Source organism: Lemur catta, chromosome 1 (assembly GCF_020740605.2).
Source record: "Lemur catta isolate mLemCat1 chromosome 1, mLemCat1.pri, whole genome shotgun sequence".
NCBI classification, from domain to species: Eukaryota; Metazoa; Chordata; class Mammalia; order Primates; family Lemuridae; genus Lemur; species Lemur catta.
In genome coordinates, this window is record NC_059128.1 from 112734346 (window position 1) to 112757184 (window position 22839).

The following is a 22839-nucleotide window of genomic DNA, read 5'->3' on the forward strand; positions in this document are numbered from 1 at the left end:
CAGGAGTTCAAGACCAGCCTGAGCAAGAGCAAGACCCCGTCTCTACTAAAAATAGAAAGAAATTATATGGCCAACTAAAAAATCTATATAGAAAAAATTAGCTGGGCATAGTGGCGCATGCCTGTAGTCCCAGCTACTCGGGAGGCTGAGGCAGTAGGATCGCTTAAGCCGAGGAGTCTGAGGTTGCTGTGAGCTAGGCTGACGCCACGGCACTCACTCTAGCCCGGGCAACAGAGCGAGACTCTGTCTCAAACAAACAAACAAACAAACAAACAAAAAAACCTCTCACATTTCTAGAAGAAGATATATGTAAGAATGTTCAAAGAGCTTTATTCATAGTAGAAAAATAGTTATAAACCAATAAAATTTCCACCAATATCAGAAAAGCTACCTGATTGGAAGATTATTGCACACAAATAAAAATACAGAGTATTGGAAATAAATTAGTTACTGCTACACCCAACAATATGATTGAAGGGCAAAATTACAATTATGAAAAAAAGAATCAGAACAAAAAACTCATACATTAAGATTCAACATTTCACCGGTTTGGTAGGAGGCAAATTTATAAATTGGGTAAGAATACAAACAATGATAAGGTGCAAAGATGATGAGGTTTAATCCTATTGCTGGTTTTATATAGAAAATATTCTCAAATACCTGCAATTTCATAGAAATCAACCTAAGTAAGATCAAAGAAAATGGTAAAATGGAACTCAAGTTGGTGTTTTCTACTGGGAGGGAACAGGGAGATAACAGTGGAGACCCTTCAGGTGGGTTCTGTGATGACAGCATTGCTTTATATTTTTTTAAACCCGAGATAGGTATAATTATCATTATTTTGTAAGTCTTCTTTTTCTTTTTCTTCTTCTTCTTCTTTTTTTTTTTTTTTTTTTGAGACAAGGTCTCATTCTGTTGCCCAGGTAGAGTGCCGTGGCATCAATATAGCTCACAGCAACCTCAAACTTCTGGGCTCAAGCGATCCTCCTACCTCAGCCTCTTCAGTAGCTGTGACTACAGGCATGCACCACCACGCCTGACTAATTTTTTTATTTTATTGTACACACAGGGTCTCCACTTTTGCTCAGGCTGGTCTCAAACTCCTCAGCTCAAGCGATCCTCCCACCTCGGCCTCTCAGAGTGCTAGGATTGATTACAGGTGTGACGCACCATCCCCAACCTTTGTGTTAGAGTGCAGTGGCTTCTCTCAGAACTACAGCTCAATTTTATGCACTATTTTCTGTATGGTAATTAACAAGTAAAATTAAGGAAAGGGATTTCTGTATTCCTAATTCTACCTACACACATTTTCATGTGTTCTAATATAAAAGTCACAAGTCTCAGACTTCAGAGGTCATCAGAGTCTTACAATGACCTTAGTAAAAATTCTCATCCCTCACGTGTCCCTCAGAGGTTTAGTGTGTTTAGTTCCTGAGTGATGTAAGAGAACCTGCAGTACAAAGGGCTCAGGTGATTCGTCTCTGAATCTGTTCTATGGACACCAAACAAGAAACTGTGAAAGAAGACACTGAGTGACCTGCAGGGAGCTGTTTCCCAGGCGTGGTGCTAAAAATAACACCGCTGGATCAATCTCCCCTGAAGACCACAGCAGCCATCTCCAGCCATCCCACTGATGCCTCTTTGACACTGTACTGTTTAACCCATACACACCCAGATAATTCTTGTTGATGGCTCCACTTTTTTGAGCTAATGGGGAAAGTATTGCCCCAAATCTTGCTAACTTAATTCCCTTAATTTTTGTCTTGTCCTACACTCAACATCTCCTTCTCAAAGCAAAGTAGTTTTCCTGAAAATAAGTTTCCTCATAGGACACATTAAAAAGTTTACAGGAGGGTCCAGGCTAGGTGGCTCTCGCCTATAATCCTAGCACTCTGGCAGGCCATGGTGACTAGATCGTTTTAGCTCAGGAGTTTGAGACCAGCCTGAGCAAGAGTGAGACCCCATCTGTACTAAAAAAAAAAAAATAGAAAGAAATTATATGGTGTGTGCCTGTAGCCCTAGATACTGGGGAGGCTGAGGCAGGAGGATCACTTAAGCCCAGGAACTGGAGGTTGCAGTGACTTATGATGACAGCACTGCACTCTACCCAAGGTGACAGAGTGAGACTCTGTACCCCCCCCAAAAAAGAAAGAAATGTCTGTTCCACACAGAGTTTCTATTCCTAGCAGGCCCACAGAAAGACAGTCAGTTTTCAGTCTCCGGGCATCACAATGCATCTTTCACAGCTGTGTGGGTCCATGGGAAAACCAGTCCTAGCGTGAAACTGCATCAGGAAGGACTGGATAACCCCCTACACTATTGTTGCTGTACATTCCCTACCTCTGACATCCTTGTAATGAAAGACAGTGCTCTTACTGCGTACACATGATTCAATCCGGGTTTCTTTCTTAGAGAGAAGAGCCTCCCCACTGATGAAGTCCAAATATCTCAAACCACCATAATAATCTAATTATAGCAGCTTTATAGACAGTGAAGCTCAGTATTGCTTGTGTTCACATTGTCCTGCACAGAGAGCAGTCACAGGAATTACTGAATGGGGCAATGAAAGATCAACACCTGTATCTCACAGTAGCTGTAACCCTGAGGTGCAATCCGCACGGCCCTCTTCATGACATTGGGCAGAATCCCGTCTCTGCTAACCACAGCCTCATTTTGATCCTTTCCCTGCCCCATCCAACATCTCCCATGTCCCTTCTAATGTGTCCATTCCCCACAAAATCGCTATAATAAGAACTCATGATCAGGTTTGTTTCCTATGGGCAGTGACCAAACAAACTGAGGATAGGAAATAGAACTCCTGTTCGAAACATCCCAGAGCTATACAAAAAGGAAATCAGGTTTCAAGCCAAGGTAAAATGTGCTTACCCATTATGTGAACTAGTCCTTTTAGAATAAATTGGTGATGACAAGAGTCAGCCACCAGTATACCTTTCGCTCTGACTCATTCTGGAAACCCTAGCCCCAAACAGATGACAGAATCACAGAAAAGAAGGTATTGTAGCCAAGAGTTTCCTTATAGCTTCTGTCATGTCCCTGTTCCTTAGGCTGTAGATGAAGGGGTTCATCATGGGAGTGACCACAGTGTACATCATCGAAGCCACTGCCGTCTTCCTGGGAGAGTGTGTAAATGCAGAACTGACGTACACCCCAAAAGCTGTCCCGTAGAACAAGGACACAACCGAGAGGTGAGACCCACAGGTGGAGAAAGCTTTAAACTTTCCACTTGCTGATGGCATTCTCAAAACAGAGCAGGCAATCTGAGTATAAGAGAAAATGATCCCAGACAGAGGAACACCTCCGAACACGACAGCTGCGAAATATATCAGGATGTTATTGATGAGGGTATCAGAACACGCGAGCTTGATGACTTGCACAACCTCGCAGAAGAAGAGGGGTATCTCCAGGTGTGTGCAGAAGGACAGCCGCAAGACCATCAGATCGTGGAGCAGGGTATCCATGATGCTAATAGCCAGGGACAAAAGGATCAAGAGGCCACAGAGACGAAGGTTCATGATGACCGCGTATCTCAGAGGGTGACAGATGGCCACATAGCGGTCATAAGCCATTACTGCCAGGAGAAAGTTTTCCAAAGTAGCAGATACCAGAAGGAAGCACGTCTGGGTGAGGCAGCCTGCATACGTGATGCTCTGACTCTGTGTTTGGATGTTTGCCAGGATCTTTGGGACGGTGGCTGTGCTTAAACAGATGTCAGCGAGGGAGAGATTGGAGAGGAAGAGGTACATGGGGGTGTGGAGGTGGGAGTCCGAGATGACAGCCAAGATGATGAGCAGGTTTCCGAGGACGGTGACCAGGTACATGGACAGGAACAGGCTGAAGAGGACGGGCTGCAGTTCTGCATCCTGTGTCAGCTCCAGCAGAAGGAATTCTGAAACAGTCGTTTCGTTTCTGGGTTCCATGTTATGGATGAATCTGATGAAAAAGATGGGAGAACGAGACTGTAAAATGTGCACTTTCCAGAGAGCAGATGAAACATCAGCAGACAGAAACACCGTCTTTGCAAGTGAAGGAGACCTAGTGGAGAGGGATGCAAATGCCTTCTCTCTGTGTATTGTTTTGTTGCTTTTGCAAAACCTCAAGCTTAAATAGCAGAGGGTCAACAATGTAAATTCTGGAAAGGGTTAAGGAGTGATTATTTTTAAAATTATACCATCCTTGGCTGGGTGCACTGGCTGACATTTGTAATCCCAGCACTCTGGGAAGATTGCTTGAGCTCAAGTATTTGAGACCAGCCTGGACAACATAGCCAGACTGCATCTCTAAAAAAAAAGATAGAAAAATTAGCTGGGTGTGGTGGTGAGCACTTGTAGTCCCAGCTACTCAGGAAGCTGAGGCAGGAGGATCCTTTGAGCCCATGAGTATGAGGTTGCTGTGAGCTGTGATGACGCCACTGCACTCCAGTCTGGCCAACAGAGCGAGACTCTTTCTCTAAAATAAAATAACACCATCCTTGCTGTTCTGATTATATAAAATGTTTGGTGATTTTATAAAGAGAAACAGACTAGGGAGGCAGCTTTAAAATTCTACATGGATCTACATAGACTGCACAGCCAGGAAACAAAGATAATAGGAAGATATATCAAGAATCAGGAAAGGGAAGATGAGGTGATGTTGACCAAACGTCTTGCTCCCTATAGCCACAGGACTGCTGGTACATGTCAGAGAATTTCCTAATAATCATTGTGCTTTAGAAGAGGCAGATTTTTTACTCAGGACAAAAATGGTCCTGGCCATGGTAGAAACTGAGGTATGAGATTAGTGGATGACAAATACCTTGAGTATTGGTGCAAAGATACAAGAAAACATACGAAGAGAATCACGGACAGTTTGTCAGGAGACGCAAGGGTACCTGGGGTCTGATCATTCAATATATGTACTGTTTTCACAGTTTCCCATCTGGATGAAATAGTAGTAAAACACCCAGTTCATGTCTGAACATTTACTAAGGGTATCTTAGGGTACCTGGTTGACATCACAGTGGAAGGATGCTTGATATCTCTAGATGTATCATCATACATCATATGGAAGAGATGTGTTCACGAAGGGCAGAGAAACTGAGTGAGACCCTGGATCCCAGGCAAGAGCAATCAGCTATAGGAAGAGGCTCAGGTGGGCTGTTTCTTTCTTTTGTAGAGATGGGGTCTTGCTATTTTGCCCAGGCTGGTCTCAAACTCCTGGCCTCAAGCGATCCTCCTGCTTCAGCCTCCCAAAGTGATGGGGTTGCAGACCTGGCCTGAGGTGTGTTATTTCTTTGCTAGGGAAGAACTGACGAATGAGGTGGTCATAGAGACTACCAACTTTGTATCCCCAGAGGCTCAATTTCCAATGTTCCTCATTAGCCAAGGAATTTTTATCGTCACTGTAATCCCAGGACACTTAAATCCTTACAGACCAAAACTCTAAAAGGGAGAAATGTAGGATAGCTGCTCCCTGAACCTAGAGGCCAGGTGCACGTCATGCGCTGTTCTCCGTCTGTGTTTGCCCACCTGCATTTCATATACCTTGCACACCTGGACACATCATTCTTCTCTAATTGTCTTCCAGTCTTCTTAGGGGTGAACAAAGTCATCTTTGTATAATATCCATGATATCAAAATAGTCTGAAACCCATTTTTGGTGTGAACATAGAGTTTATACGTGTGTGTATAAGTAATTTACTTAAAAATATAGGTATGTTATTTTAAAAAGCAAACACACAGGGCTGTCCTCTCTAAGAGTCATTAAATGTTCCCTGAACCTTAATGTTTCTGGGTATACTTTATACAGCAGAGTCTAGCCAGTTCTCTGTGACCATTCTGTCTCTGATCAATCCAGACAGATCTGCATAGATCATAATCATCTTTTAAAATCTCATCACCATAGTTTCCATATACATATTTCTTCACTTTCAGGGAGCATGGGTTGAAATTATAGATCTTGACTCTTTTAACTAATTAATTAATTAATTTTCTGGGACAATGTCCTGCTCTGTCCCCTGGGCTAGAGTGCCATGGCATCATCATAGCTCTCTGCAGCTTCAAACTCCTAGGCTCAAGTGATCCTCCTGCCTTTGCCTCCCAAATAGCTAGGACTATAGGCATGCTCCACAACACCCAGCTAATTTTTCTATTTTTTGTAGAGATGGAGTCTCACTCTTGCTCCTGACCTCAAGCGATCCTCCCAGCACTGCCTCCCAGAGGGCTAGGATTACAGGCTCGAGCCACCACACCTGGCCTAGACCTTGATTTTTAATAGAATTCTGAGAAATTACCATGTCATGACAAAGCACTAGTGTATAAGTGTAATCTCAGTATATATACTTAAATTTCACCCATCCTTTAATACATGGAGAGGGTATTCCATATTGATACTTAATTTGTAGGAATGCAAAACACTTATTGGGGAAAAAGATATTTAATTCTACTAAGTGAAGTATCCCAAGAATGGAAAAATAAGGACCACATGTACTCACCATCAAATTTATTTCACTGATCAACACCTAAGTGCACATATAGGAAACACATTTATTGGGTGTCGGGCAGATGGGACGGGGGAGGAGGGGTTGGGTATACATACATAAAGAGTGCGATGCGCACCGTTTGGGGGATGGACACGCTTAAAGTTCTGACTTGAGGAGGAGAAGGGGCAAGGGCAATATATGTAACCTAAGCATTTGTTCCCCCATTATATGCTGAAATAAGAAAAATTTTTAGTTTCAAAGAATTCAATATTTTCATGTTTATCATTTTATTGTTCTCTCTTGTTGAATACTTCTGTATGAACTTTCTTAACCTATGATAGTCTTGCTATTTTAAAACCAGTAAGAGACAAGAGGGCATTGTAACGTTATCTTTCATTATCTTAACCCTATTCATTTCAAAAAGATAAGAAATAAAGTAGAAAAGTACATAGAGATATAAAATATAAAAAGTCAAGAGCACAGGTAGAGCTTTGTTACTCAAAAATGTGAGTGAGATCAACTGTTTTTAATATTTAGCTCCCACATATGAGTGACAACATGTGAGATTTGTCTTTCTTGCCTGTTTTATTTCAATTAACATGATGTTTTCCAGTTCTTTCTATGTTGTTGCAAATGGCAGGATTTTATTCTTTTTTATGACTATCTAATATTGCATTGTTTATGTATCCCAATTTCTTTATCCATTCCTCTGTAAAACATCATATGTCCCTTATAAATATATACAACTACTATGTACCTGTAATAATTAAAAATTAAAAACAATAAAAAAAAGAAATTTGAGTGTTACTACTAGCAGGGAGGAGAGGAGGAGTAAACTCACACCTAATGGGGGCAGTGCGCAGTTTCTGCTGGATGGACAAGCTTGAAGCTCTGCCTCGGGTGCGGCAAAGGCAAAATATGTAACCTAAACATTTGTACCCTGGTAATACGCTGAAATAAAAAATAATTTAAAAAAAGAAGTGTGAGTGATCACAATAATTGTGGACACTTCCCTGACTTACAACTGGACCCAGAACAGCTGGGAGTTTAAAAAAAAATCCTTCAAGGAAGAAGTGAACTGAGCTCCCTGCTGGCTCCCTTGCTGAATTCTTTGATAGTCTCAATGTCACCAAGTAGCAGGGTGAGTCATTAGGTGGAACTCAATTTTAAAGGACTGGTGACTGGTAAAGATAACTGTGAATCCATTAGCTGAGAAATAATGAACGCATGCGTAGGAAGAGAGACAGGGAAACATCTATAGTTATTCAAGTAGAATCTGTGAATCAAAATTTAATTGCCCATGGGAAAAATGATCCTCAAAGGATGAATCTACAAACTCAATCATCACAGCATAAATCCATTCTGGCTGACATTACACTTATAAAAGTGGCATGATAACGATGTTAAAATAAATGTCTGCTTTGGAGTCTGCCTGCCTTTGATACTCATAAAAGTTGCTGCATGTATCACTAGCTCCTGCCTTTTTATTGCTATGTTGTATTCAATTAGAATAGACAACTATGTATTCATCATTCCCCATGGAAGAACATTTGGGTTGTTTCATATATTATCAATTGTGAATGAAGCTGCCACAAGTATCCATGAGAAGATTTGGGGAAAGTATGTTTTCATTTATAGGAGATTATGAAAAAGACAGAACTGTAGGTATGGAGAACAGGTCAATAGTTCCCAGGCATGAGACGTAGCAGAGTGTGTGCCTACGAAGAGGGGGCATGGGGTGGTTTATCGTGGGGTGATGTATCTGCTCTACATCCCGACTGTGGTGGGAGTTACAGGAATCTATACATATGTTATAATTCAAAGAACAATACTCAAAACCCACATTTTACTGCAGGATAATTTTTTTATTTTTAAGAAACAAATAATAATTGTATATATGTATGGAGTACAACATGATGTTTTGATATATGTGTACATTATAGGATGATTAAATCAAGCTAATTCACATATCTATCACCTCACATAATTTTTTTTTTGTGGTGAGAGCATTCAAAATGTACTCTGTTACCAATTTTGAAATAGACATTACATAATTGTTAACTATAGTTATGCTCTGAATAGATTTCAAAAACTTATTACTTTTGTCTAGCTAAAACTTTGTGCCATTTTGCTAACATCTCTCCTTTAACTATACCTTCCCTGTCCTCCCAGCCTCTGGTAATCACCATTCTGCTCTCCACTTCTATGAATTTAACTTTTTTTAGATTTCACATATACATTGAGATCATGTGATATTTGTCTTTCTGTGCCAGGCTTATTTCACTTAGTATAATGCCCTCCATGTTTACCCATATTATGGCAAATGACAGAATTTCTTTCTTTTTAAAAGTTGACCATATTTTCCTTATCCACTCATTTGTTGATGAACACTTAGGTTGATTCCATCTCTTGGCTTCTGTGAATAATGCTGTAATAAAAGTGGAAGTGCATGTATGATAACTTTTTAAATAAAATTTTAAAAGAGCTAAACATGAGTATATTTAGCATTCTCAGAGCTTCTGAACAGAAAACTAAGCATTTAAAAAAGAACATCTCAGCACTCTGGGAGGCCAAGGCTGGAGGACTGCTTGACCCCTGGAGTTTGAGATGATGCATGAGCAACACAGTGGGACCCCGTCTCCTCAAAAAACAATTAAAAAATTAGCAAGGCGTGATGGCACACACCATTCCTCCTAGCTACTCAGGAGGTTGAGGCATGAGAATTCCTTGAGCCCACAAATTTGAGGTTACAGTGAGCTATAATCACATCACTGCACTCCAGTCTGGGCAACAGAACAAGACCTTGTATCTGAAAACATAAAAAACAAAAAATACATTTTCTTTAATTTTAAAAATGGATATCCAAAAAATTGACACATATAAGAAAAGTTTCAATGCATATAAAACTAGTACTCTGATTATATAAAGAACTCATGAATTAATAAGAAAAACATAAATAGCTCAGTAGAAATACCACAAACAGATATCTAACAAAGAGGAAAATAAATGTTCCCAAAATCAGTGGAAAGAACTTATAATAACAAAAAATGTCAATCAATGAAATAATTTTTATACCTGATATTATCTCCATATATATGAAAATGTGTTGGTGAAGATATTGTGTCAACAGGAACTTTTCATATAAATTGATTCAACCACTTAAGAAAATGCTTTGGAACTACCCCAGGAAGCATATGTATTCCTATATACCCAATAATACCATCTTATCCATTAAAAACTCTCACATTTTAGAAGAAGGTATATATAAGAATATTCAAACAGCTTTAGTCATTCATTCAGAAAAGCTACCTGATCGGAGAATTATTGCACATAAGTAAAAATACAGAGTATTGGAAATAAGTTAGTTACTGCTACACCCAACAATATGATTGAAGGGCAAAAGTACAATTATGAAAAACAGAATCAGAACAAAAAATCATACATTAAGATTCAACATTTCACCAGTTTGGTAAGAGGCAAATTTATAAACTGTGTAAGAATAGCAACAATGATAAGGTGCAAAGACGATGAGGTTTAATCCTATTGCCAGTTTTACACAGCAAATATTCTCAAACACCAGCAATTTCATAGAAATCAACCTAAAGAAGATCAAAGAAAATGATAAAATAGAACTCAAGTTGGTGTTTTCCACTGGGAGGGAACAGGGAGATAACAGTGGAAGGCCCTTCAGGTGGGTTCTGTGATGAAAGCATTGCTTTATATTTTTTTAAACCCCAGATAGGTATAATTATCATTATTGGGCTATTCTTCTTCTCCTCCTTTTCTTCTTCTTCTCTTCTTCTTCTTCTTCTTCTTCTTCTTCTTCTTCTTCTTCTTCTTCTTCTTCTTCTTCTTCTTCTTCTTCTTCTTCTTCTTCTTCTTCTTCTTCTTCTTCTTCTTCTTCTTCTTCTTCTTCTTTTCTTCTTCCTCTTCCTCTTCCTCTTCCCCTTCCCCTTCCCCTTCTCCTTCTCCTTCTCCTTTTCTTTCTTCTCCTTCTTCTTTCTTCTTCTTCTTCTTTCTTTTCTTCTTCTTTCTTCTTCTTCTTCTTCTTCTTTTCTTTCTTCTTCTTCTTTTTTTTTTGAGACAAGGTCTCATTCTGTTGTCCTGGCTAGAGTGCAGTGGCATCAACATAGCTCACAGCAACCTCAGACTCCTGGGCTCAAGCGATCCTCCTGCCTCAGCCTCCCCAGTAGCTGCGACTACAGGCATGCACCACCACACGTAGCTAATTTTTCTGTTTTTTGTACAGACAGTGTCTCTGCTTTTGCTCAGGCTGGTTCAAACTCCTCAGCTCAAGCAATCCTCCCACCTCGGCCTCTCAGAGTGCTAGGATTACAGATGTAAGCCACTGCACCCAACCTTTGTGTTAGAGTGCAGTGCCTTCTCTCAGAACTACAGCTCAATTTTATGCACTATTTTCTGTATGGTAATTAACAAGTAAAATTAAGGAAAGGGATTTCTGTATTCTTAATTCTACCTACACACATTTTCATGTGTTCTAATATAAAAGTCACAAGTCTCAGACTTCGGAGGTCATCAGAGTCTTACAATGTGCTTAGTAAAAATTCTCATCCCTCACGTGTCTCTCAGAGGTTTAGTATGGGTAGTTCCTGAGAGATGTAAGAGAAACTGCAGTACAAAGGGCTCAAGTGATTCATCTCTGAAGCTGTTCTATGGACACCAAACAAGAAAGAGTGCAAAAAGACACTGGGAGCTGTTTCCCAGGCATGGTGCTGAAAATAACACCACTGGATCAATCTCCCACAACAGCCATCTCTAGCCATCACACCGATGCCTCTTGGAGACTCTACTGCTTAATCCTTACCCACGCAGATAATTCTTGCCGATGGTGCCACTTTTTTGAGCTAATCAGGCAAGTATTGCCCCAAATCTTGCTAACTTAATTCCCTTGATTTTTGTTTTGTCCTACACTCAACATCTCCTTCTGAAAGCAAAGTAGTTTTTCTGAAAATAACTTTCCTCATAAAGACACATTAAAAAATTTAAAGGATGTCCATTCCCCAGACAGTGCACATCGTACTCATCATGGGGAATGGACACGCTTGAAGCTCTGACTTGGGGGGTTGGGGGGGATGGGCTATATATATAACCTGAACTTTTTTACCCCCATAATAAGTTGAAATAAAACAAAAGTTTAAAAGAGAGCCCTAAGACGTCACCCAATACTCTAAGATGTCAAACAAATGATGAATTTTATTCTATTATGTTTCTCTGTGTGGACTCCACTAAAGATCAGTAAGAAACACAACAAGGAAGATGGCTTAGGGGAAAAGTGAAAACTCAGACACATTATTAACAAATAAATCAATGAGAAAGTTTCAATGCCAATAATATCCCAAAAGAATACACCACCTTTTGCCTAGACTACTTAGTAACTATTTATTTTATCCTATTGCTCAGAACAGAAAAAGCAGCTGGTAAAACAATAAAACAAATCTAATTGCCAAAGTAAGTGGTAAAAATATGGGAGACCAATGAGATTATATGATTATGAATGTACCTGCTAGGCACAGTGGTTTGTGTCTGTAATCTCAGCAGTTTGGGAGGCTGAGGTAGGAGGATCGCTTGAGGCCAGGAGTTCAAGACCAGCCTGAGCAAGAGTGAGACACCATCTTTACAAAATATAGGAAAATTAGCTGGGTATGGTGGTGCTTGCCTGTAGTTCTAGCTACTGGGGAGGCTGAGGCAGGAGGATCACTTGAGCCCAGGAGCTGGAGGTTAAAGTGACCTATGATGACACCATTGCACTCTACCTAAGGTGACAGAGTGAGACTCTGTCTCAAAAAAAAAAAAAAGAAAGAAAGAAAGAAAGAAAAATCTGTTCTGAGAGCGGCAAGATGGCGGAGTGGAGGTGATCTCCCGGATTCGTGCTCCCGGAGAGGAAGGCATGGATCTTGACGTGCCACAACGCTAGAGGATTGCTCCCCTGCAGGAACTGCGGTGTGAACCCATGGAGAATCACCGTGGGACACAGAGAACAAGAAAAAACAGAGGCGAGTGGGAAATCAGACCGAGATAATTTGGAGAGTGAGGGACAGAAAACAGACAGCGAGTGTGGGACGGCTGTACCTGCCTCACCGACGAGTGAGGCGGGTTCAGCACCACAGCAAAGCAGCTTGATCTCCCCACTGACCCCCACATCCACTCAATCAGGGATCTGACTGAAATTGGTGCAGAATCACCGTGGGAGACGCGGAGCTCCAAGGACAGGTGACATAAGCGGGAAGGAGCTTAGACTCTGGCGGGTTTCCGCGGTCACCTAACTCTTAAAGGTACAGGCGCGGACCTGCGCCGAGGCGAGGGGCCGCGAGCATGAAATATTAAAGCGGGATTTTTTTTTTTTTTTACTTTATTTTTCCCCTTCGGCGGCTCCCCAGCCGGGGAGCTGCTGTGGGCCCTGGCGCCTGCCGAGCTCTGAACATTCTCCCCGCCGGCGCGCGGTCGCCATCTCGGTTCCCACAGCTTAGCCAACGCGGATCCACAGGGGGCCGCGCGGTCCCCGCACAGCTCCCTTCTATAGCCCGAGACCCAACGCCAAGAGCCGTGGCTCTGTATGAACTCTGTGGACGGGAGACATAAGCGGGAAGGAGCATAGACTCTGGAGGGTTTCCGCGGCGACCTAAATCTTAAAGGTACAGGCGCGGACCTACACCGAGGCGAGGGGCCGCGAGCGTGAAATATTAAAGCGGGATTTTTTGCTCTATTTTTCCTCTTAGGCGGCTCTCCGGCCGGGGAGCTGCTGTGGGCTCTGTGTGAACTCTGTGGACAGGAGACATCAGCGGGAAAGAGCTAAGACTCTTGATCGCGGAATAACAGGTTTTTTGCCTTTTTTTTTTAATCTCTTTCTTTCTTTCTTTCTTTTTCTTTTTCTTCTCTTTCTTGTTTTCTCTTTTTCTTTTTCTTGTTATTCATATTGTTTTTTTAAAAAATATTATTATTATTTTTTACTATTATTATAGTGGTTTTTTGTTTGCTTGTTTGTTTGTGTGGTGTTTTTTTTTTTTCCTCTTTCTTTCTTTTCTTTCTTTTTCTTTTCTCCTTTTCGGTGGCCCTCCAGCCCAGGAGCTACTGTATACTCCTGAGCGCTCCAGACCCCCAGCTCTGATTCCTATTGGACCCTGAAAATTGCCCCCCAGTGCCAGTGATCTGCGGGTGGGCAGCAGCAATTGTGCAGTCCAAGGTCTAACTGCTGCAGAGCCATAGAGTGCCAGGCGGCTCTCCAGGAGGCTCCATCTCCTGGTCCGTGGACCCTCTCAAGGTCCCCTTCCCAGGTGTGAACACTGAGTGCTTCCCCAGACGCAAGAGTGTGGAGCCTGGACCTTGGGAACATTGGGACAGTGTAGACCTTTGCCCATGGGAGCTGCAGCAGCTGGGGCACTGAGTGAGTGAGGGCACCGCCTCCTCTGCCTAGCCAGTGTCTTTCCTGCAGAAAGAGACAGAAACCACACATCTAGAGGAAGAACCAAAAGACAGGGGAAAAAACAAAAAGAGAGGGAGAGGCTTTCTGCTTGCAAATAGTGTGAATCCTGCCTGCTAACTGAAAGTCCACAACACAGTGATTTAACTTGCCAAACTGGTCTTAGGTCAAGCCAACCCTCTGGGGATGGACCCATCAGAAGCAGTCCCCCAACTGAGATAGAAAAAAACTCTAAACAACACACAACAGTCTCCCCCTCTCGACAAAGGAAGCAACATACCTAGATTGTTTCACAGCCTAAGAACAGAGTACAAGACGTGCTGTTAACTAGACTAAAGCTGTGAGAAAAGATCTAACGATAGAGCCAGATGGGAAGGGCTCAGCGGAAAAATATGGGGAGCACAAAAAACCAAAAGGAAACCTCGCCCCCAAAGAGAAATACCAGCTCTCCTCCAATTGGCACAAGCCAGATTCAGAATACCAACATGTTACCAGAAGAATTTCAGTTTTGGGTTATAAATAAGCTGAATGATCTACAAGAAAAAATAGATAACCAACACAAAGAAACCACAAAAAAAAATCCAGGATTTGGAAGAAAAATTCACTAAAGAAATAGAAATATTGAAGAAAAACCAAACTGAACTCCTAGAAATGAGGGATTTATTCAGGGAGTTACAAAATACAGTGGAAAGTCTCAAGAACAGGGTAGATCAAATAGAAGACAGAATCTCAGAGATCGAAGATAACTCTTTCCAATTAAATAAGACAGTCACAGAGATAGAGCAAAGAAATAAGAAAAAAGATCAGAGTCTTCAAGAAATGTGGGATTATGTGAAGAAACCTAACGTGAGAGTTATAGGCATCCCTGAAGGTGAAGAGGATAATAAGCAAGGGCTGGATAAACTATTTGAAGACATAATAGAAGAAAATTTCCCAGGCCTTGCTAAAACTCTAGATATGCAGGTTCAAGAAGCTCAAAGAATCCCTGGTAGATTGACAGCAAATAGGAAAACACCACACCACGTACTCGTCAGACTGACCAAAATATCTACTAAAGAGACCCTTCTTCAAGCTGTAAGGAGAAAGAAACAAGTAACATACAAAGGGAGGCCCATTAGAATTACGCCAGATTTCTCAACTGAAACTTTACAAGCAAGAAGAAGTTGGGGCCCCATTCTCACTCTTCTGAAACAGAATAATGCCCAGCCTAGAATCTTGTACCCAGCTAAGCTAAGCTTTCTATATGAAGGAGAAATTAAGACATTCTCAGATAAACAAGGACTGAGGGAATTCACCAAGACAAGACCACCCCTCCAGGAAGTACTCAAAAGAGAGTTACACACGGATCATCACAACAAAGACCCACGAATGTAAAACCACCCAAGAGCTAAAGATCAAATTCTAGCCACCACAATGGCTCAAGAGAGAAAACATAGCAATGAAGTTCTACCCAATAAGATGAACAGAAATCTGTCCCACTTATCAGTTTTCTCACTAAATGTCAATGGCCTGAATTCCCCACTCAAGAGACATAGACTGGGCCAATGGATAAAAAAACACAAATCAAGTATCTGCTGCCTTCAGGAAACTCACTTAACTGGCAAAGATGCATTTAGACTGAAAATAAAAGGATGGAAATTGATATTTCAAGCAAACGGTAGCCAAAAGAAAGCTGGTGTGGCAGTTTTAATTTCCAATAACTTAGTCTTTAAACCAACAAAAGTAATAAAAGACAAAGATGGTTACTACATACTGGTGAAAGGCACAATTCAACAAGAAGACGTAACCATACTTAATATATATGCACCCAACCTAGGTGCACCCTGATTCATAAAGCAAACCCTACTTGATCTAAACCAAATGATAGACAACACCACTTTAATAGTTGGAGACTTTAACACCCCACTGACAGCACAGGACAGATCCTCCAAGCAGAAAATAAGCAAAGAAATAGTAGACTTAAACAGAATGCTAGAACAAATGGGCCTGACTGACATCTACAGGACATTCTACCCAAAATCCACTGAATATACATTCTTCTCATCAGCTCACGGGACATTCTCTAAGATTGACCATATCCTAGGACATAAAGCATGTCTTAAAAATTTTGAAAAAATACATACCATGCATCTTCTCAGATCACAGTGGAATAAAAGTAATAATAAACCCTAACAGGAACTCTCATTCCTACTCAAAGTCATGGAAGCTAAACAACCTTCTCCTGAATAACAATTTTGTAAAGGAAAAAATTAAGTCATAAATCAAAACATTCTTTGAATTAAATGACAAATGTGACACAACTTCTCAAAATCTATGGGATGCAGCTAAAGGAGTCCTGAGAGGAAAATTCATTTCCATAAATGCCTATTTCAAAAAGACAGAAAACTTACAAATAGACAACTTAATGAATAGACTCAAAGAGCTGGAGAAAGAAGAACAGACTGACCCCAAACCCAGCAGAAGGCGAGAAATTATTAAGATCAAATCAGAATTAAATGAAAAGGACAACAAAAATACTATAAGGGAAATTAATAAAACGAAAAGTTGGTTCTTTGAAAAGGTAAATAAAATAGACACACCACTGGCTAGACTAACCAAGAGCAGAAAAGAAAAATCTCTAATAACTTCTACAAGGAACATGAAAGGAGAAATAACGACCGATGCCACAGAGATTCATGACATCATCTATCAATATTACAAAAATCTTTATGCACACAAATTGGAAAATGAGGAGGAAATGGACAAATTTTTAGAAACACACAGCCTTCCCAAGCTCAATCAGGAAGAAATAGAATTATTGAATAGACCAATATCAAGAACTGAAATTGAAACAGCAATAAAAAACCTTCCCAAAAAGAAAAGCCCTGGTCCAGATGAGTTCACACCTGAATTTTACCACACATACAAAGATGAACTGGTGCCCATCCTACATAAACTATTCTTCAATATTGAGAAGGATGGAATTCTCCCCAACACATTTTACCAAGCCAATATAACATTGATACCAAAACTAGGAAAGGATGCAACAAAAAAAGAAAACTACAGACCAATTTCTCTCATGAACGTAGATGCAAAAATTCTCAATAAAATCCTAGCAAATTGTATCCAAGTGCTTATTAAAAAAAATAATTCATCAAGACCAAGTAGGCTTCATCCCAGAGATGCAGGGGTGGTTCAACATACGAAAATCTATAAATGTAATTAACCACATAAATAGAGGCAAAAATAAAGACCATATGACCTCTCAATAGATGCAGAAAAAGCATTTGACAAAATTCAACACCTTTTTATGATAAGAACACTTAACAAAATAGGCATAAATGGGACGTACCTAAAAATGAGACAAGCCATATATGACAAACCCACAGCCAACATCACACTGAATGGGGAAAAATTGAAAGCATTCCCACTCAGAACTGGAACCAGACAAGGCTGCCCACGGTCCCCATTACTTTTCAACATAGTATTGGAAGTCCTTGCGAGAGCTATCAGGCAAGAGAGCAGAATCAAGGGTGTCCAAATAGGGACAGAAGAGATCAAACGCTCACTCTTCGCTGATGACATGATGTTGTATCTGGAAAACCCCAAGGACTCAACCAAGAGACTCCTGGAATTAATTAATGAATTCAGTAAAGTCTCAGGTTACAAAATCAATACACACAAATCAGAGGCATTCATATATGCCAATACCATTCAATCGGAGAACCAAATTAAGGACTCAATACCTTTCAAAATAGCAACAAAGAAAATAAAATATCTAGGAATATATTTAACTAAAGAGGTAAAGGACCTCTCTAAAGAGAACTATGAAACACTAAGGAAGGAAATTGCAGAACACGTAAATAGGTGGAAATCCATACCATGCTCATGGATTGGAAGAATTAACATTGTTAAAATATCTATACTACCCAAAGTAATCTATAGATTCAATGCAATTCCTATTAAATTACCAACATCACTTTTCACAGATTTAGAAAAAATAATTATACACTTTGTATGGAATCAGAGAAGACCCCGCATAGCAAAAGCAATTTTAAGCAATAAAAACAAAATGGGAGGTATTGATTTGCCAGACTTCAAACTGTATTACAAAGCTGTGGTTCTTAAAACTGCCTGGTATTGGCACAAGGGCAGGGACACAGACCAGTGGAACAGAACAGAAAACCCAAATATAAAACCATCCTCATATAGCCATCTAATCTTTGACAAAATAGACAAAAACATACTCTGGGGACAAGAATCCCTATTCAATAAATGGTGCTGGGAAAACTGGATAGCCACATGTAGAAGACTGAAACAGGACCCACATATTTCACCTCTCACAAAAATCAAATCACGGTGGATAACAGATTTAAACCTTAAATGGGAAATGATTAGAATTCTAGAAGAAAATGTAGGAAAGACTGTTACATACATTGGTCTAGGCAAAGAGTTTATGAAGAAAACCCCTAAGGCAATCACAGCAACAACAAAAATAAATGAATGGGACCTGATTAAATTAAAAAGCTTCTGCACAGCCAAAGAAACAGTCATGAAAATAAACAGACAGCCTACAGAATGGGAAAAAATTTTCGCATACTACACATCAGATAAAAGACTGATAACAAGAATCTATTTAGAACTCAGGAAAATCAGCAAGAAAAAATCAAACAATCCTATCAAAAAATGGGCAAATGACATGAATAGAAATTTTTCAAAAGAAGATATGAGAATGGCTAAAAAACGTATGAAAAAATGCTCAACATCCCTAATCATCAGGGAAATGCAAATCAAAACCACAATGAGATACCACTTAACTCCAGTGAGAATGGCCTTTATCAAAAAATCCCAAAACAACACTTGTTGGCGTGGATGCGGAGAGACAGGAACACTCATACACTGCTGGTGGGAATGCAAACTAGTGCAACCCCTATGGAAAGCAATATGGAGATACGTTAAACAGATTCAAGTAGACCTAACATTTGATCCAGCAATCCCATTATTGGGCATCTACCCAGAAGAACAAAAGTCATTCTTTAACAAAGACACCTGTACCCGAATGTTTATAGCAGCACAATTCACAATCGCAAAGATGTGGAAACAACCCAAGTGCCCATCAATCCACGAATGGATTAGTAAACTGTGGTATATGTATACCATGGAGTACTACTCAGCTATAAGAAATAACGATGATACGACATCTCTTTGGTTCTCCTGGAGAGAGTTGGAACCCATTCTATTAAGTGAAGTATCCAAAGAATGGAAAACCAAGCATCACATGTACTCACGAGAAAGCTGGTTTCCCTGATCATCACCTAAATGCACATCGGGGAAGGATACCAATTGGATATCAGACTGAGATGGGGGGTGGGGGGAGGGGATGGGTATATGCCTACATGATGAGTGCGTTGCACACCCTCTGGGGAATGGTCATGCTTGAAGGTGCTGACTCAGGGAGGTGGGGGGTGGAGGGGATGGAGGTATGACTACATGGTGAGTGCCAGGCGCACTGTCTGGAGAATGGACACGCTTGAGGCTCTGACTCAGGGGGATGGGCGGGACATGGACAATGTATATAACCTGAACTTATGTACCCCCATGATGAGCTGAAATAAAAAGTAAAATAAAAATAAAAATAAAAATCTGTTGTACATAGTGTTTCTATTCCTAGCAGGCCCATAGAAGGACAGTCAGTTTTCAGTCTCCGGGCATCACAATGCGTCTTTCACAGCTGTTTGGGTCCATGGGAAAACCAGTCTTAGCGTGAAACTGCATCAGGAAGGACTGGATAACCCCCTACACTATTGTTGCTGTACATTCCCTACCTCTGACATCCTTGTAATGAAAGACAGTGCTCTTACTGCGTACACATGATTCAATCCGGGTTTCTTTCTTAGAAAGAAGAGCCTCCCCACTGATGAAGTCCAAATATCTCAAACCACTGTAATAATCTAATTATAGCAGCTTTATTGACAATGAAGCTCAGTATTGCTGGTGTTCACGTTGCCCTGAACAGAGACCAGTCACAGTAAGTACTGAATGGGGCAATGGAAGTTCAGCACCTATATCTCATAGTAGCCATAACCCTGGGGTGCAATCCACATGGCCCTATTCATGAGATCAGGCAGAATCCGGTCTCTGCTAACCACAGCCTCATTTTGATCCTTTCCCTTCTGCATCCACCATCTCCTATGTCCCTTCTAATGAGTCCATTCCTCAAAAAATCACTATCACAAGAACTCATGATTAGGTTTGGTTTCTATGGGCAGTGACCAAACACACTGAGGAAAGGGAATAGAACTTATGTTCGAAACATCCCGGAGCTATACAGAAAGGAAATCAGGTTTCAAGCCAAGTTAAAATGTGCTTACCCATTATGTGAACTAGTCCTTTTAGAATAACTTGGTGATGACAAGAGTCAGCCACAAGTATAGCATTCACTTTGACTCATTCTGCAAACCCTATCCCGAAACAGATGACACAATCACGGAAAAGAAGGTATTGTAGCCAAGAGTTTCCTTATAGCTTCTGTCATGTCCCTGTTCCTTAGGCTGTAGATGAAGGGGTTCATCATGGGAGTGACCACAGTGTACATCATCGAAGCCACTGCCGTCTTCCTGGGAGAGTGTGTAAATGCAGAACTGACGTACACCCCCAAACCTGTCCCGTAGAACAAGGACACAACCGAGAGGTGAGACCCACAGGTGGAGAAAGCTTTAAACTTTCCACTTGCTGATGGCATTCTCAAAACAGAGCAGGCAATCTGAGTATAAGAGAAAATGATCCCAGACAGAGGAACACCTCCAAACACGACAGCTGCAAAATATATCAGGATGTTATTGATGAGGGTATCAGAACAGGCAAGCTTGATGACTTGCACAACCTCGCAGAAGAAGAGGGGTATCTCCAGGTGTGTGCAGAAGGACAGCCGCAAGACCATCAGATCGTGGAGCAGGGTATCCATGATGCTAATAGCCAGGGACAAAAGGATCAAGAGGCCACAGAGACGAAGGTTCATGATGACCGCGTATCTCAGAGGGTGACAGATGGCCACATAGCGGTCATAAGCCATTACTGCCAGGAGAAAGTTTTCCAAAGTAGCAGAACCCAGAACAAAGCACATCTGGGTGAGGCAGCCTGCGTATGTGATGCTCTGACTCTGTGTTTGGATGTTTGCCAGGATCTCTGGGACGGTGGCTGTGCTTAAACAGATGTCAGCGAGGGAGAGATTGGAGAGGAAGAGGTACATGGGGGTGTGGAGGTGGGAGTCCGAGATGACAGCCAAGATGATGAGCAGGTTTCCGAGGACGGTGACCAGGTACATGGACAGGAACAGGCTGAAGAGGACGGGCTGCAGTTCTGCATCCTGTGTCAGCTCCAGCAGAAGGAATTCTGAAACAGTCGTTTCGTTTCTGGGTTCCATGTTTCCGGTGAAAAGACAGGCTGACAAACAATAAATATATATTCTCTAGACCAACAGGGGGAGCTTCAGCAGAGGTAGTCACCAGGTTGGGAAGAGAAGAAGACTAATCAAAGACAATATAAAAGGTGTTCCTTATGTGTGTATATTATTTTTTCACTTTTTAAAAAAGACATGAATTTGAATTAACAAAGTGTCAACATTTGCTAATTCTGCAGAGTGAAGGGGTGGCCATTTTTAAAAATAATTACGCTGTCTACATTGTTCTGATTATTTACCACGTTTGGGTAATTTTATAAAGAGTTAACAGAAAGACTAGGGAGTCAGCTTGACAATTCTGTGTGGATCCCCAGAAACCTCAGAGCCAAGAAACAGAGACAATACAAAGACGTGTCAAGTGGCAGGAAAGGAGTGGTAAGGTGATGGTTACCAACGTTTCTGCCTACCTACATTACGTGATTACAATGAAATGTCAGAGAATTTTAGAACAGCCTCCTATTTTAGAAGCAGATGACTGCTCAGGAAAAGGAGGTTGTTTCCACAGCCTGGCAGTAGAGACAATACACAGGTGTGTTTGAAAATCAGGAATTGGAAGATAAGGTGTGACTAACCAAGCCTCCCTGCTGTCACTGCTAGGAGAATTAAGTACATGTCAAAGCATTTGGTAACAGTCACCATGTTCGGGAAGGAGCGTATTCCTGCTAAGAAGGAAAACGGTCTTGGTCGTTGCAAAGAGAGGGGAGGAGAACTGCAGGGTGGGGGTTGCTTGAGGATTGGAGAAAAGCTACGAGGGAACAAGTAAAGATGATGGAAGACAGGTAGGCAGCAGACCCAGGGGGACTTGGTTCTAATCAATCTCATCCATGTACTTGCCTCACATCACCCTGGATAAACTTATAGCGAAATACCTGTTCTTGTTTCCAAACATTAAGGGACATTCGGTTACCTGGAAGGCATCACTGAAGAAGGATATTTGACATCTCCCCTAGATGTTGAATGGTGAAGACTGAAGATCTGTCCTCAGGAAGGGCAAAGGGACTAACAGGGACACCAGGCTTCTGGGCAGGAGGAATCACATCTAGGAGGATGCTCAAGTGTGCTGCTTCTTTAATGGAAAGGAATTTTTTTAAATTTACTTATTTTATTTTATTTTGTAGAGACAGTGGTCTTGCTATGTTGCCCAGGCTGGTCTGGAACTCCTGGCCTCAAGCGATCCTCCCACCTCAGCCTCCCAAAGGGTTGAGATTACAGGCATGAGCTGAAAAGGACTTTTAAGTGTGGGTATTACAGATAGACTAGACTATTGGAAGTATCTCAACCCTTGAGGGACCAACATCCACAGCTCCTCATTAGTCAAACAATGTTTTTATCATTATAATCCCAGAGCAGTGCAAATCCTCAAAGACTGAAACTGTACAAGGGCAGAATTCAGGATGGCTTGTTTTCTGACCCTATGAGGCCAGCTGTAAGCCATCCACTTCCCTCCACCTGTGTCTGATCACCTCCATTTCTCACACCTTGCAA

The 22839-nt window shown here is 41.2% G+C and overlaps 2 protein-coding genes across 2 annotated transcripts; both read right to left on the reverse strand.

Moving 5' to 3' along the window:
• Positions 1-2999: 2999 nt before the first annotated feature.
• LOC123635768 (olfactory receptor 7G2-like) lies at positions 3000-3938 on the reverse strand. The gene has a single exon (XM_045548271.1). The coding sequence runs from the start codon at positions 3936-3938 to the stop codon at positions 3000-3002; it is 939 nt and encodes a 312-aa protein (XP_045404227.1).
• A 16441-nt stretch (positions 3939-20379) lies between these two features.
• Positions 20380-21318, reverse strand: LOC123637388 (olfactory receptor 7G2-like). The gene has a single exon (XM_045550596.1). It carries the CDS (start codon positions 21316-21318, stop codon positions 20380-20382), a length of 939 nt encoding a protein of 312 aa, XP_045406552.1.
• Between the last annotated feature and the right edge of the window lie 1521 nt (positions 21319-22839).